At 44.7% G+C, this 17,532-nt stretch overlaps 1 protein-coding gene across 3 annotated transcripts in view; it reads right to left on the minus strand.

Annotated features, from left to right (window-relative positions):
• Positions 1–15,829, minus strand: part of ADAMTS9 (ADAM metallopeptidase with thrombospondin type 1 motif 9) — a 175,637-nt gene extending 159,808 nt beyond the window's left edge. For all 3 annotated transcript variants that reach the window (XM_003811598.6, XM_063602800.1, XM_003811597.5), the window contains exons 1-3: positions 15,070–15,829; positions 14,096–14,496; positions 8,726–8,888 (exon numbers count right to left, since the gene is read on the minus strand). In XM_003811598.6, coding sequence (XP_003811646.2) covers positions 8,726–8,888; positions 14,096–14,496; positions 15,070–15,184 — 679 coding nt within the window. In that variant the 5' untranslated portion in view covers positions 15,185–15,829. The remainder of the gene's footprint in view (positions 1–8,725; positions 8,889–14,095; positions 14,497–15,069) is intronic.
• Positions 15,830–17,532: the final 1,703 nt, after the last annotated feature.

Below are 17,532 nucleotides of genomic sequence, written 5' to 3' on the forward strand. Positions count from 1 at the left end.
GGTGGCTCATGCCTGTAATCCCAGCATTTTGGGAGGCCACAGCAGATGAACCATTTGAGACCAGGAGTTTGAGACAAGCCTGGCCAACATGGCAAAACCCTGTCTCTACTAAAAATATGCAAATTAGCTGGGTGTGGTGGTGCACACCTGTAATCTCAGCTACTTGGGAGGCTGAGGCACAAGAATAGCTTGAACCTGGAAGGTGGAGTTTGCAGTGGGTCAAGATCGCGCCACTGCACTCCAGCCTGGGCAACAGAGCAAGACTCTCAAAACAACAACAACAACAAAGGTTTTGGGGAATACGCATATTTCATATGTCAATGAGTCCTAATCTCAGGTACAAACCTAACTTGCCACCTTACATTCCTAATTGCAAACTGGCCCTTCTGGGCTTCAAAACACAGGTGAGGGAGATCTTTTAAGGATAGAAAAGGTAGTTTAATATTTCAGTCCATGATGGAATGCAGATATGACAGTGGTCTCCTAAGATCGTAATACTAAATTTTTAACTGTACCTTTTCTATGTTTAGATACACAGATACTTAACATCATGTTATAATTGCCTACAGTATTCAGTACAGTCACATACTGTACAGGTCTGTAGCCTACGAACAATAGGCTATGTACCACGTATCTAGGTTTGTGTCAGTGCACTCTGTGATGTTCACAAAATTACCTAACAAGAATGCATGGGTCACACACACCCTATGCATGATGGCACTGTAAATTGAGGATCTTCCTATTGATAGGAACATCACAATGAGAGCCATCAAGGCACTTCAGACAAGGAGTCAAAAAACCTCCCAAAGATACTGCCTTTTCCTTCAATTAATTCACTCTGAGAAGTGGCTTAATGGCCCAGAGGCTTTGCTCTGGGTACCTGCTCTGGCCTTGGAGACTGGCCTTGCTTTTCTAATCCTTGCAACTGCAGCCTGACCTGATGATGATAAAGATGAAGTAAAGACTAAGAGCAATGGAAGGGAAAAAGGGGCTATATGCAGCAAATCTCAAACTAGAACGAAAATAGCAATTTTAACAATAGCGATGACGACAACAAAGTGAAAAGTTGAGTAAGAGACAACAATGAGCTGCAATGTGTGGACTTCGTTTAGATCACAATCTAACTGATGATTGTAAAAAGACATTTTGGGGACAATGAGAAAAATTTTAATATAGGTACTGTGTAGGCGATATGAAGGAATTGTTGTTAATTTTGCTGAAACTTTATAATATTACTTGATAATATTACGTATCAAATATTAATAATATTATAGTTACTTAGGAAAAGATCCCCACTTTTCAAAGATTTATCATGAAATATTTAGAGATGGTATCTTGAGGTTGTTTTAATATACTCAGCATAAAGAAAAATAAGCAAATGTAGAAAAATCTTAGTCATTATTAAGATTCATGGTGTTTACAGTGGTTCATTTCATTATCGTCTCTAGCTTTATGTATGCTTGAAGATGTTCATAATAAAATGGTTTTTAAAAACAAAATGATAATTTAAAAAAAAAATTTAATGAATAAGTGGCAACAAATGAAAGAAGGTACAATTCCTGTATTAGAAGTTCCTTTTTTACTACCTCTTAATGACTTTATTGGAGTACTGCACTATTAATACTAAAGTTTTTTTTTAAAAAAAAGGAAAGCACAATTTTTATAAGTACCATTCAGTAGATCAAGCTGAAGAAATAAAGAATTAATGTATTTAAAACAGTGATTTTCTAATAATTTACCAAGGATTTTAGAGGTCATTGCTTATATTGACTGTTTATTAGACAGTCATTGAAGACTATAAAAAAGAGAAAAAAAGTATAAACACCGATGAAGAACAAAAAGGGGAAAATGAAAGGAAATCAGGCTCAAACCATAAATCCCAAATGGCAATAACTAACTTTAAAAATTCATAATCAGTCTTGAGTTGCAGTGCGAGCTTTTTCCCTTTCTGCAAGCTGTGGACAAGTTTGTTCACCTCTCTGAGTTCAGCTTTCTTATTTGTAAGATGAGAATAATCAGAGCATCTTCCTCCCATGAACTGTTGCAGGAGTAAATGAAATAATCATAATGTGCTTCCACATTGCCAAGTACACAGTTCCTTAAATGCTGCCTGTTCTTGATCTTTACAAGGCTGAAAGGGTCTAAGAATGCAGAAAGTGTGTGGTGAAAGTGCAGGCAGACAAGTTCCTAGCATAAGTCACTAATTAGCCACCAACCACTGACCTGCTTGGGGCCCAGGCAGGATTCTGAAGTCAGCCAAAGCTTTCGTCACTGCCTGGAACCCATAGGCTGCCCCAGAATGTTTTACCGAAAGCCCCCTCAGGGGTCTGCTCCCCAGCTCTGTCTCTCACTCCATTTGGGTACCACTCGAAGGGCAGCTAATCTAATCAGCTAATCTATGCTAAATTATTAATGGGATCCAAGAGGTTAATGTGTAACAAGCATACACTCCATCAGAGGCCTGCTGGAGACAGACACAAGGCCTCTGTGAGTCATTAGAGTCTTGGTGGGAATTTCAGGCACCAAGCAGCCTTCCTCAAATCAAATCAAATTCCAGACAGGCATTTAAAAATTCCTGCCAGCAAAAATAATTCATATATGAATGCAGTCAAATCAATACCGAGGCCAAAAAATATCCCCTAACTAGACCAGGACATAAGGGCTGAAGAAAATGGTATGTTGATGAGCTTTATAACCTCAGGCAAGTCAACATTACAGACTTCTCTGTGTCTCAGTTTTCCAATCTGCAAAATGGAGTTTGCGGTAAGAATTGAAATATGTAATCCATGTAAAGTGCCTGGAACAGAGGCTACCACATAATACACGCTCAGCAAATGTCAACTCTTATTAGTATCATCTAGAGAATGGAAATTAGATGGTAGTCAAAGAAGATGCTCCAAAAACTGAAGTTAAAAAGGGGTTTGTAGGCCAGGCATGATGGCTCAGTCCTGTAATCCCAGGGAGATTCTGTCTCTACAATTTTTTTTGTTTAATTAGCCATGTGTGGTGGCATATGTCTTTAGTTTTGGCTACTTGGGAGGCTGAGGTGTAAGGATCCCTTGAGCCCTGGAATTGAAGGCTATAGTAAGCTATGATCGCGCCACTGCACTTCAGCCTGGGCAACAGAGTGAGATTCTGTCTCAAAAAACCAAACAAACCAAAAAAGGGGTTTCTAGATAGCAGTTTCCATTTGTGTTTTCTGTGCAACTTGGCCCATAGTATAGCACATTGGAAACAGATTGGGTTAAGGCTCAGACTCTCTTCTTTCTGGCTGTGTGACTTTTTGGACAAGTTTCTCAACCTCTTTGAGCTAATTTTCTCAACTGTAAAATAGGGGTAATAATACTTACCCTACAATGCTGACCAATGTATTACATATGATAATGTGTGTAAAGTGTGTAGCATAGTGATCCCATATGCACATAAGGGCCTAACAGATGATGGCTTTAATTATCATCTTATGTTTTCCAGCCTTTATAACTGCAGCCTGGAAATCCCAATCAGGAAGTGATGGTACCTTCTAATGGGAGTGATAAACAGAGTCCCCAGTGCCTAATGGAGATTAAATCTTAATAATACCAGGGTCAGTCCAATAGGCACAAGGCAATTTAGGTGGGTTGAATGAGAGATTCAACTTTAACCAGCCACAGATGTCCCAAAGAAGTAGACACAAGGCAGGATTTTTATCTGTCTGGTTATTGAGACTGCCTCATTCCAAGAAAATAAAGGACCGATAATCTCCACTTCTAAGGTCCTAAGATCCTAAGAGACCAAAATGTGGCTTGGCTATTGGTCTCCAGTGACAAGTTCAATAGGTCTAGCAAAATAAATCCATGCCACTATCCCTGTTTCATTTTATCTGTATTTTCTGATTATGAAACTATTAAAGAAACATGGCAAAGGAGTCACAAAATAGAAGAATATAAAAGTTCAAAAGTAAAGACTGCCTATGTTCCTAGTAACCATAAATAATCACTGTTAATATTTCCATGCCTTTACTTCAGATATTCTGTTTACACACATGTACCCAAATAGAGTTTATCATTAAAAAAAATAATATCCTACCAAACATATTAGTTTATCACCTGCTTGTTTACTGAATATATATTCTGTGTTTGGTAACATAAATTCAGGCCATCATTTTTAACAGCTGCATAGGAATCCATTATATGCCTGCCCCATAATGTATTGATCTATCTTCCTCCCAAAGGGCACTTAGGCTGTTTCCAGTCTTTTGCTATAATAAACAACACTGTACTGGATCTCGTTCATAAACACCTTTACACAATTGTCCGATTATTTCCTTAGGCACAGCATTGATGGGTCACAGAGCAGACAGTTCTTAAATGCCTTAAGAAACAAAAATTACGTGGCCTTGCTGAGATGGGAAGGTGAGGGAGAAGTTTGAGCTAGAGAAAAACACTTGCCTTCCAGGCCCAGGCAAACAAAACAGCCTTCTTCCCTGCCTTTCTCTCACCCACCTACCAGGAAGCACTGATAAGAACCACTAAATCCTCTTGTGCAAAATTCAGGGTCAAATAGAGAGTGTCTGTGAAACAGAACTTGGGATTTCATCTGGAAACAAGCAATGGGAAGGATCCGCAGGAAGTGGCTTATAAAAGCAAGCCACTCTCCAAAGGGCTCCCATAGGCCTTTTGCTTGTGCCCCTGGTGTGTGGGGCTAGCAGGCAGTGAGCACAGTGAATTTTACTGAGGACCCAGTATGTAAAGGACACTGCAGTCACAATGGCATGCCATAGGGAGAGAAGACACCCCACTTCCCATCGTGAACCCTAAAGAACTCACAAATAGGATGAAAAGACAAATAAATGCAGAGACACTCAAATGGCCCAAATGTATACACATAGACATAACCAGTGATGACAAAACAGAGACAATCAGGAAGGGCAGCCACTGGGCCAAGAGAAACTTGCAAGAAAGAAAATATTTAAATGTTGCATTGGGTACAGAGGAAACAAGGGGACAGAAAGCACCCTCAGCCTTGCTACTAGCTGGCAGGGTGACCTTGGGCAAGTCCCCTAAACCCTTCATGGTTACCCAGAAGCACTGGGCTATTACCTTTGAATTTTAGTATTTGGAGTTTTCCTTTCCTCATTGTGGTGTTTTGTTTTCTATTTTCATGAACCTTAAAAAACACCTATCATTCTGTGATTGTCTACCACATGCTAAATAAACACTGTCCTGGGAGCTTTCATTATTTCATACTCATTTAGCCCTAACTTCAATCTTGAAAGGTACATGTTATCCTTACTTTATATTCTAAAGTGTGCTTGAAGTCATACAACTAACCAGGAATATGGACAGTTCCTGGTTTTCTCCTCCTGGCACAGAGAAGTTGCTCAATAAAGACTTGATGGCTAACTGAACAAATGCACGCATGAATGAAGAAACGGAACTGTAGACTCCTTTCTAAACCCATAAAGTTTTCATTGCAGTAGACTCCTTCTATGCTTCCCTTTTTAACATAAGTTATCTCAGAATCCTTTTTTGAAAATTAGGCATACCTCAAGATTCAGAAATGACCAAGACATATTCCATCTGCGTGTGAAAGTGTCACAGTCATTGTGCCTTGCCCTGCTCCTACTCCCATGATCTGGTAACTAAAGGGTTACACTGAGCTCAGCAGGAGACCTCTCTCCCAAGGCTAGGGAAGGTTCGGATGGGTTGGTGTTGAATATATAGGATATCACTCCTGGGAGGAAGCATCTTAACATCCTGCAACTTCAGTTTCCTTATCTGCACAGAATTAGATTGTTGGCCTAGACAAGACTGCTAAGGACTCCTCCAGTTCCAGTATCCTATCATCCTATGAGAAGAGGAGACATGGAAAGCACTGATGTAGAAAGTCAAGTCCACAGCAATGCCAACAGCAAGTGACAGATAATGACTACTGCCTTAAACCCAACTTTAGCAGTGACTCTCAAATTTAGCTAAACATCTGAATCACTTGGAGCACTATTAAAACCACTGATTCTTGCTTCATCACATTTGCCTGGGAGAGGGGTTTGTTTTGTTTTGTTTTGTTTTAAAGAATCTGCATTGGTATGAGTCTCCCAGAGTACTTCTAAAGGTTACTTTTGATTACCAACCACTGCTCTCGATTGGGGGTTGGGAGGGAAGATGAATCACTGAATCTGAATGGATTGCTATTGCTAGGCAGCCCCTTTTCTCTCTGGCAAGAGGGACTACTCCCACCTCAACCTACTTTCACTCCCTGTGCAAAGGCTACCTGGTTCCAGAGGTGTCATTGACCTGTTGGTCCATTCCTCTGATACCTGCTGGTGAATCTTGCCATATTCTAAACTGTTCTGAGAAGCTGCATCTGAATTCAAAGAAGGGGCGCAGAAGTAGCTGGAAGAGAGAGACCAGAGTGGCACAGCCCAGCAGCAACCTTTGGAAGAGCTGATCAAAACTGCTGGGCTCCTGGTTCATTACATGGGATGAAGGAACGGCACGCCATATTGGTCAGGAGCAAGCAAACACTAGGAGGAAAACTAAAAGTACTGGCATTGTGATTTGGAAGGTGGTAATTAAAGGCCCCAACCTTAATAACGAATGGAACCCAAATAGACTTTCATTTTATTTTTTTTAACTAAGGTATCTTCATTGTCTTCGAGCTTGACATTTTTAAGATTCACTCTTCTTTGTGTTTTTAACAGGATTTGACAATGACATTTCCTCCAGCCCAGGAAATCAAATGTCCATTAACTTGCATAATTAATATTTTAAAATGAACCTTGAAGATTTTTTTGAATCACAGTACTAATTAAGACTTTCTCTTTCTGCCCCCTCTCTCTTTTCCACACAGACTCCTGCACAGAGAAAATGGGTCACGGAATAAGACAGAGAAACATGGGTCATCATTGTGGACTAGCTGTGAGATCTTGGGCAAACTACATCATCTCTGTAAATCTCAGCTCCTTTTCCAGGTATTATACAACAGAGTTAGGAATGGTAATTACCTCATAGGTTTGTGATAAGGATTAAGCAAGGTGGTGCAGGTACAGTGCTTTGCATAATGCATGTACAGAATAAAACAATAATAAATAGTCATTTTTTAAAATGTTGACCTGTAGCCGCTTTAGGGGAGAAGAATATCATGAAGTGTCATTGGTCAATAAATTCATCAGTGAAAATATATTTCAGTGTCTTCTGAATATATACTAATAAGATGGAAGGAGGGGAACTGCAGATTTCATTTCTGTATGTTATGTATACATTTCATGTTATGTTTACATTTATACACATGTCTAAAATGTGTACTTGCTAATACAGATTTGGGAAGTCAAGAAGTTTAGGTCAATGGTCTTACTAGCACGGTCAAAACTGTGATAAATGTCCTGTCCATTAAACTTGCTGGTGGCTGGCAGTCTTGACTGTATACCTGCTGCTGAAACTATTGTTTTTGATGTATCTAAGTATACTTGCCCCTCTACTCCTCATATCCCTTGGCTCTTTAGAGTCTGACAGAATGCTTTAGTTATATTCCATCTTGTTATGGTGGTAAGAACACAGAACTGGATGGGATAAAGCCAAAAGACCTACAATGTTACACCCTTAAATTTGGCTACTTGTAGGTTATAAATAGTCAATGTTATCTTTTATTAAAGGATTCACTTTAGAAATAATAATTCCAGGAGAGAATAGGACACCACATGCTATCCCAGTGAACAACCTGGTACAGGTATAAGATGAAGTAAGTGATCCTCTGGGGAGCATTTGAGGAAACTCCCTGGTGGTCTTGAATTTAGGCCTTGTTTGGAGATACCAGAAAGACCCTGAGATGCTATTTAATTTGAAGAAGCAATTTTAAAAATAAAGAATAGAAAGAAAGATAAAGTTTCAGAGACAGGGAAGTCCAAGAATTTTTTTTTAAGTATTTTCACGAACATCCTAAGACGCAGGACCAAATTGAGGAATTATTTCATAGGATAACCTATCATCAGGCAGAAAGTAACCAGGCTTCTGAGGCAGTGAAGTGTTGCTACAAGACTGCAGATGAAGAAACACAGACAGAAGCTTTCCAGGGTGCCCAGAATGACATATCCTTGACAATGGCCAAACATGTCAGTGCAAAACCTCAAAGAATCTGGCCAGGATGGAAGGAGACTAGCAGTGGGCACATAGGATTTGACTGGTTGATTGGTACCTCACAGCATAACGTACAGGTACCTTGCTACAGTTCCTTAAGTCACAGAACATGAGCAAACCTGAAGTTTCTAGGAAACATTCAACAAACACATATATGTTTTCGTGACTTCCATTTATAAGACATTTCTGTAACCCTACATGGTGAAACAAACAAAAAACACCCAAATGAACAGAAGATGCCAAAAAAAAAAATACATGCATTTGGTGACTGAGGGTGCTACTATCATGACCTGAATATTACTCAAGGTTAAGCCTAAAAATCAGCAACTTCAACAGAAAAGGTGGCTCTTCCCATAGAGGGCATGGAGTCACTGCTTTGAGTTCAAATCCTGACTTTATAACTTCTTAGCTGTGCACCTTAGACAAGGTACTAAACCTCTCCTTAGTCTCCACATCTGTACAGTGGGGTATGTATCCCTACCACATTTGAGGACTGAATAAACAATAATGCATATGGTTGCACTTTGTAGACTGAAAGAGAGCTACATCTCTGTAGTATAGCAATTTACCCATCTCAAAGAGCTGGGCTCTACGCTTAAGCAAGAAGCAAATACCTGAGGTGTCACATGCATGCCTTCCTGTTGAGGGCTCTCTCTGGGGGGCGCTGCGCCTATAAATGATGTGGGGTTTGTTTTGTTCCTCTTCATCTTCTTGTTCATCCATAGACTGTAGTGGTTCAATAAAATAATCCCCATCATGAGACCGGAATGTGCCCAGCTGCAAATGAAGAGAGATGGGAGGTTGATTTAAAATAACTCAGTCATTGGGAGGAAAAAAACCAAAAGAACATTTTCAAGTAGAGATGGTGTCATTTTACCCAATCTCTTTTTCAGGAGGGTTGTTTCAACTGAAAATGCTGCAACATATGCGGAGAAGTGGTTTATTTCCACTCTCTGTCATATCAGTATATTTTCTAAAAATTATTTATTATTTACTATTCTTATTATTTTAGAGATAGCGTCTTGCTCTCTCACCCAGCCTTGAACTCCTGGGCTCAAGCAAACCCCCCACCTCAGCCTCCTGAGTAGCTGGGATTATAGGTGCATGCCATCATGCCCAGCTAAATTTTTTACTTTTTGTAGAGATGGGGGTCTCAATATGTTGCCCAGGCTCAATATGTTGCCTGGCTCAGCCTCCCAAAGTGTCATATCAGTAACTTATTCTTGATTTGACTTCAGTTGATTGTACCTGCTATCCAAATCTGTCTCTAAGAAATACTTCCTTAGAGCTCAAGTTCCAATCATTCCTGCAGGCTGTCGAAAGAGTCTTGGAAACTTAGAGAGCCTGGAAACTTAGGGACAAGTATGCACTCCAGCAGGAAAAGCTGGCCTATTGAAGTCTTCCCATTGATTCAAATTCAAGAAGCATATGTTGGCCACAATGCATTCAAGGTGGTACCACCTGTAACGCTGGCACATGATCCTCTCACCAACCCTTTCCTTTGCAAAATAGGGGAGTGATGTCCTGCAAGGCTTTGAAGCCAGATTGCCCTAGGTTCCAATTTCAGCACCAGCACCTACCCATTCACCTTGGGCAAGTTCCTTAACCACTCTGAGTTTAAGCTTCCTTGTTCGTCAGCTGGGGATAAAGATACTTAATGTAAAGAGTTACTGTGCAGATTAAATAAGATAATGATAATTAAGTGCTTAGCAAAATGCCTGACACCTTGCAAAGGCTTAGAACTCGTGAACGGTTTTTGGTGTTGCCAGTGTTAGCTTCTAACCATTAGGATAAAATTTGCTCTTACTAATCATTCTAAGCACCTTGCAAGTCATTTTTGCTCCTTTTCACCCCACATACCCAAGTTTTTACAAATGATAAATGATACCTCAAGATTGAACCACCCAAACTAAAAATTACAAGAACACTGAAAAATTCCCCATGCCAAGTTGCTGAGTGGTGTTTAAGAGGAGAAATCAAGCTCCACTCTTCTCCTCCGCTTTCTCATTTCCCATGCTGGAAAAAAAATCTGATGCCTTGCATCCTTCCATTGACACAGGAGAAATGACTCTCTGAACATCAGCAGCTGCATCCGCATCAGCATCATCCAGGAGCTTATTAGAAATTCAAATAATTGTGCTCCACCCCAAATCTGATCTATTGAATCAAAATCTCTAGGGGTAGGGCCCAAGAATTGAAATGTTAATGAGCTCCTAGGGTATTCTTACGCATGATAAAGTATGAGCAGCACTAGGCTAAGACGTTGGTTCCCCAAAACAGATAGCTTCAAAATTGCCTGGGAAGGTTTTTTGTTTTTGTTTTTAAATTAGATTTAGGGCATTACCCCCTACTCACAGATTCAGAATTTCTAGGGATGGATCTAGAATGTTTTTGTTTTTTGTTTTAAAATCTCTCCACATGATTCATGAGCCCCTGGTTTAAGAAAAGGGCAGCTCAGGTGTGGTCAGACTAAGAGACAGAGTAGCTAGTTGCCAGAGAAGCAGTGATTTAATAAATTTATTCTCTGCCTGTGTTCAATACACAACTCTGGTGTTCTCTGAGCACAAATCAGAGAGCATATCACAACATGTGAAGCCTATCAGAGACATGAGTCCTGGGAAAGAGCCAGGGAGCTCAGCTGGTGACGATTTGCCACCTTTGATTGGTAAATGGGGAAACCAAGACACAGAAGGAGGAAGTGATTGGGCCCAAATTCCCCTTCAATGGTACAGAAGCAGCTGGACAGCACTGAGTCTAACCTGACTTTAGTCCCGTGCCTTTTTATAAAAGAACCCTGAGGTTCTCTTCAGGAGAACAGGATCAGTCTCTGGTCTATGGTTAAGCACATGGATCAGAAAGACCCGGTTGAAATCCCAACGCTGCCACTTACGAGCTGTGAGATCTTGAGCAAGTCTCCAGCTCTCAAAGTCTCAGATTTTTTTTTGTCAGTAAAATGTGTTGTTCTGAGGATTGGGTTCTTGGAGGATTTGGATGAGATAATACATATGTAAACTACTTATAGTAGTGCCAGGCAGACATTAATAGTAAGAGCTCAATAAATCATATCAATGTGATGCCAAAATTAATTGTACTGTTGATTCACAAAGGTGGGCCTAAGAGTTATCTTTTCTTGGTTAAGGTGACTATTTATTCAAACATATATACTAAGTATATACAACATACAAAGCTCCAATGTAGGAGAAAAATGAGTTGATGCTGACCCTGTTGCCAAGGAGAAAAGGATAGAACATGTGTACCAAGAACCTTGATACAAGGGAGAACATACTAAGCATCATAAGAGAGACTCTCAGAAGTGTCTATGAAGGGGGAGGGGGAGAGATGACATCAACATGGGGAACTATGAAAAGGTCTTCTGGGAAAGAAGAGATATAAATTATATACACCTCCAAAGAAGGGTAGGATTTGAGCATGTGAAGATGAGTGAGAAGACCAAGTAAATTCCAAGGCACAAAGGCAATGAAGACTAGGATTGAGGGTGGGGTGAAGAGAAAGCAGTGTAAAACCTATGGCCTGAAATGCAGGATTTGTGGAGGAAAGATTGGGAGCTGAGACTGGACATGTGGATGTGAGTGAGTGCACTGTAAATAGTCTTAAATGCCAAATGGAGTTAGCGATCGAGGAGAAAGACTGGAGAAGAAGCCCACTGTAATATTTCTTAGACATCAGTCCTAAGGAGAGAGGGGGAGAAAAGTGAAGCGGGATAGATTTAGGGTAGAGATGTTCAGGAGAAGTGGGCGACCCATCTCAGATGAAATTCAGAAAAACTGACAACTGACTAGGGGTGGCAGGATGGCACAGCCCACTCCAAAATCTGGTAGACTCTGGTAGACTCTTCAAGATTTCCTGGAAGACGCCTAGGCGGAGAACTAGCAACATCTTGATGCCACTGCTGCAGAAGTGGTAAGGGGAAGTCTTGGGAGGAGATAACTTCCAGAAGGAAGACAAAGGGGCAGGGGTTTTGGAGCTAGATTAATGGCTGAAGATACGAAGAACCAGAACGCATATCTTTAAGATGTATGAGGGCCCTTTTCCCCAAAAGAGGCAGACTGCGAATTAAACGCAATATAAATGAGGTTATCACAGTCCAGGTAGTCGTTTCTGAAGCCCTAGTCCTCAGTTCCCAAAGAAACCACGTGCGCACTACCACCTAAAACTGCCAATGAAAATGAAGGTCCTGCGCAGTAAAATATTTATACAACTGCTGGGGCCACTAGGCTTCAGCGGGTGTGGAGGCGGGGAGAGAGGAGGAGTAAAGACTGTTTACAAACTTGACGTACACACGCAGTCCTATCCCTACGGTCCTGGAATTGGGGGTTACTATCTTGGAATCTAGGGGCACTCCAGGCTCTGGGCTCAGACGGCTGACTTCTGCCTACCCGAGCCTTAACCTTTCAAAGACCAGAAGGATTCCAGAGCTCTTGCCCTAGGTCCTGGGGCAGCGATGACTCACTGCAGCACCCCCTCCCACTTCGCCAAGCTGCCGTCTCCGCCCACCCCCAAACAATCTCGACAGCGCATTTCGGGAGCCACGGCTCCGGGCGCTTTGCTGGGGGCTAAAGGGGTTTATCCCTTTCCTTGAATCCCAGCAGGCTAGAACTACCCCCTCCCAGTCTTCAGGCTTGCCACGCTCTCCACCCGATCCTTCCATTGAAAGGCAGAGAAGGAAGGATGTGCTTGGGAACTTTAAGACCCACGAACGACAGCGCACTGATGGAGCAGCCCAGTGTCCGGGGGTGAGTATCCAAGGCCCCGCTTAGAAAAGGGAGGGAGGGGCTGTGGGTGCTTCGGGAAGAGTAAAGGCATCACCGGGCACAGTGCCTACGACCCCATTGCGCCTACAGCGCCGTGCGCTGGGAGAGACTGACCCGGGAAAGTTTCTGCGTCACACGCGCGTGGCAGAAACGCACGTCGCTTGGGAAAGTCAAGGACCACCCTTGCTCGGGCCAGAACCGTACCGCAGTGACTCCTCAAATATCGTGGAGAAGTGGGGGGCAGATGCCTTGTAAGATCCACTGGAGGGCACATGAGGGGGTCGACAGAGAGTCGGGGAACCAACGTGGATTCCCTGCTAAATGCGTATTTGGCAGCGCAAGAAGGCGGCCTCCCCGCCCTGCCTCAGTCCCTAGGGAAACGTGCGCCGCAGGCTCCCTCTCTCCACTCCCTGGAACCCGTGAGCAGTAGAAACCCCAGAAGAACCGAAATCACGTCCGGACAGCCTCTCCAGGCTGTCTCCCACTATCCCGTTTCTCCCGGCCACCCCGCCAGTAGGGTGCAGAGTTGGACTGCGCTGCACCCCCACTCTCGGTTCCACCCCAATTCAAAGCGTCCGGGGTAGGCTCCGCCTTCTCCCCCGCCCCCAGAGCCCTCGGCCCACCCTTCCGTTCCTGGGACGGGACCTGCTCCCTGTCAATCCAGTTCAGCCTCAGGGTTCCTGGCGCGTGAATAAAGGCCCTGAGAGAAAGCGGGGACTCTAGATTACGCACCGCCCTCCACAACACACACTGAAGGAACTCCCAGTGCCTTGGGCAGGGGATCCTCAGCCCCACATCCCCGATGCAAGGCGCACCGATAAGGAGTCTGGTCCGCCCTGCGCTCAGCGGCTCCGCTCCCGGGTGGCCAAGTTTGCTGCAGGGAACCGCAACTCCAGTAACTTTCTCCGAGTTTGGAAACTGACTTCCAGGCCGCCTCGCAGCGTTGGGCAACGCGCCGCTGAACCGAGTCCAAACTCCAGAAAGCTCTGAAACATCCAGAAGCCCCTGGGGGCGGGTGTGTGCGCTCCACGCCAGTGTACGCGCACGCACAGAGCTAGCTACCCAAACCATACGAGTTTCTAGCTGATATTTAACGCCGGAGAGGAGCGGAGCCTCGCCACAGTGAGGGTCTCTAGGCTTAGAGGGCAATTAAGTCTTCTAGAAGCGGGCGAGGAGGCGGAAGGGGAGAGGAGGTGGCGCGCGCCCACTTACCATTCCTGAGCAGAGGCTGATGACGGCCGTGTGCTCGGAGTTGGTATTGACATAGCCTTTGTAGAAACAGTGCTTGAGTTCCGCTTCCTCTTCGGAATAAAACTTGGTCTGGTTCACCCCGGGCGTCCCGAGGAGGGTGACAGTGAACAGTGGAGCGATAAATCCGGCATTGGCGGTGAGATTAAATAGAAACTGCTGGCCGAAGGCAGAGAGGCGGTAATGCGCATGGGAGGAGGTAGAGGAGGAAGAGGAGGAGGCGAAGGCAGGCCAGGGGTCAGTGGCAGAGTTAATGCTCCGTCGCGTTCTTTTGAAGTGGACGTTCGTGGGAAAGGGTTCTCCGAGAGCGTTCACTCGGATGGGAGACACGATTTCGTATTCGCTCAGGGTCTCTAATAATTTCACTGCGGACAGAAGCAGAGGTATATGAACCAATAATTCATTTTTCCTTAAGCTTTAATTTAAAACGAAGGTGGGGACTTTGTTCTGACCTTATTTTCCAGCCCATTCGAGTCAATCCCTTCACCCTTAATCAGTGGACAAATATTTGCTGAGCACCTACTATGTGCCAGTAACAGGATCTGTGCTAGGTGCTGAGGATACACTATTCCGAGCCAGACAATTAGCAAGTCAAAATATATATGATTTCAGATATTGATAAATAACCTGAATAAAATAAAACATGACGCTATCTGGTGCCCCCAATTACTAAGTTACTTTAGTTTGCGGCGTGGGAGTGGGGATGGGGATATATCTGGCAACAGCAAGGTAGGGGGGGTTGCCTAAATTCGTTTCCATAGTGTCCCTCCCTAGCAATTGGTTGGGGATGACCCGAAGAAGGGAGAGGCTGCAAAGCGGGAGATAATTCTTTCTAGGAAAAGGAGAGAAGCCTCCGCTGCGGGGTGCCCCTGCCCGGGAGCGAGGACCGGGAGGCGGCGTCGGGGCCGGCGGGGTCCCGGGGACCGGAGCCTGGTTACCTTGCCTCGGGTGCAGCCTGTCCTTGCGCACGGCCGCCGCGGCGTCTGGGCTCCCCATCTCGGCCAGGTCCCGCACCAGGAGCGTTAGCAGTGTGGCCCAGGATACAAACTGCATGGTGCTTCCCACCCCTCCCTCCGCTGCCCCCACCCCCCTCCCTCCTGCCCTCCTTGGCTGCGGCGGCGACGCGAGGCAGCGGCCGTGGAGAGCGCGAGGAGCCCGGCGCCCGCCGCCAACTTTTGACTTTAGGAGTCGCTGAGGTCTCGCTGCGAGGGTCCCGTCTGCGCTCGGCTGAGCAACGCCGCCGCCTGCCGAGAGCTGAGCCGCTCGGGCCGCAGGAGGAGCCGGAGGAGCAGGAGGAGGAGGAGGACTGGGGCTCGGCTGCTTGGCCGCATAATGCCCAGCGAGCGGGCAGGAGAAGGCGAGGAACTTGCGCTCCGAGGCGCGCCGGGCGCCCTGTGCTGGCCGGGATAGCTGAGCGGCTTCTTGAATGGGGGGCTGGGGGGGCGGAGGCGGGGGGGCCGCGGGTCCACAGCCTCTCAAATGCCCCCGGTGCACGCCTCTAAGAGGAGGAGAGGGGAGGAGAAAGCGAGACGAACGGGGACCGCCTCCTTCCAGACCATGTCCCCTCCTCGGCCGGCCCGTGCGGGACTCGCAGCCGGAGGCCCTGCCGGCTGCAAGAGGCGGAGGCCAGAGGCGTCACCAGCGCCGGGGCAGCTGTTCCTGGTCCCCGCCACCTCGCTGAAGTGGGGTTTTCTGAGATTCCCTGCCCCGGGGAGGGAAAGCAGGGAAAGTTCTCTCCCTTTCCTGGCACGCGTGCAGCCACTTCCCCTCTCGTCTTTTTCCTCTCCTCTCCTCTCTCTCCTCCCTTCCGAGTCTCTTTTTCCTCCTCCCCCTTGTCTCTCTGCTGCTGTGCCTCTCGGACTCTGTCCCTTCTCCCCATTTTCCCCTGTGATGTCTGTCTTCTCCCCGCCCCACCATGTCCCTGTCTGTTTCTCACATTTCTCCTTTTCCTTTCCTTTCTCTTCCGTCCCCATCTCTTGCCACCAGTCCCCTTCTTTTGGTTTCTTACAAGTGAAAGTGGCCCAGCGCCGGAGCGCCTTCCCTTCCTACACTTTTTCATTCGGGAGGAGATTTGGCACCTGAGCTCCGCTCTCGATTTAATCGCCCCAAGTCAAGAGTTTTAGAAATGGGGTTCTTAATCCTGCAGGTCGGAGTGTGTTTCTAATACGTGGTCTCTTGAAAATTTCGCAAAATATTTAAGCTGTGCTTTCCACCAACCTCTGTCACCATTCATGGAGGGTCCATAGCATTCTGTAGGTCCCCTGCCCCAAAAAAGGTTAAGAACAAATTTTGGCAGCAAGAAGGGGCGGGGACTCTGGCGCCCCTCACCACCCGGGGGTTTAGAGATGGGAGGGGAAGGGGGGATGGAGTGTAAAGTTGTAGATCCCTGTGGGAAGCACCAGTCCCTGGAGGGATTTCTCAATCACTTCCGCTTGCTTTCAGCCTGAGAGATGCTTGGAAAGACTGGGAAAGACTGAAAGCAGGCGCTTCAAGCTACACCTTCGTGTGTGTGTGTGTGTGTGTGTGTGTGTGTGTGTGTGAATTGTTCAATCTTGGGTGGTTCAGTGGCGCCTTTTCTTTAACCAGCCCTCAGGAAGATAGAATTTCAAGATAATTTCAAGAGGAAAGACACGACAATATCGTTAAAAATATATAAATATATGACTAATAAATATATATTTGCCCAAGTATCCTAGAACGGGGGTTGAGGTTCTGTTGCGTGGTAGGTTAGCACTCAGGACTAGAAATACCAAAGATTGCCAACACCAGGAACCAAATCGCAATATGCTAGCAATGTCAACTATTCTTGAGATACTAATACATATATTTCTTCTGGTGAAGGGTAAAAATGACTTGGCAAGACGAATTTGCTAAATAATTGTTAACCCAAATTGATAATGTTACCATCGTCTTATTACTGGAATTTCATAATGGGTATATAAAATGTAAGGATGGAAAAATAACACCTGTATTGTGCACAATTAGAGATTTTTAGAGAATGGCATTTAAACCTTGAACCTCCAAATTAATTCACTAAAATACGTTTCTTCTAATATACAATCTTTCTTTTTATTATAACAACATTCCCCACAATCACAGTGTCTGGGAGTTGCTGAAAATTTAGTAAGAAACAGAAAAATATCAAGAAATCAATCTATTGGCTGATTCCTGTGGAAAACATTCCAGTACTTCCATTGTAAAATTACTCAAAAATATAGCACTTTCCAGTATTTCCCATTAAATCTTTTTTTCTCTTTCAGTTCAAATCCTTCCTGACAAAGAGAAGTTAACTAATGGTATAGAAATTACGATATGTAGGGACAGAAGCCTCCTTTGTGTACTCTCTCTCCTTTGCTTTCTTTCTAGGACTTTGCTTGAAGAATGAACTTTGTCTACAGTTT

Source organism: Pan paniscus, chromosome 2, assembly GCF_029289425.2.
Source record: "Pan paniscus chromosome 2, NHGRI_mPanPan1-v2.0_pri, whole genome shotgun sequence".
NCBI classification, from domain to species: domain Eukaryota; kingdom Metazoa; phylum Chordata; class Mammalia; order Primates; family Hominidae; genus Pan; species Pan paniscus.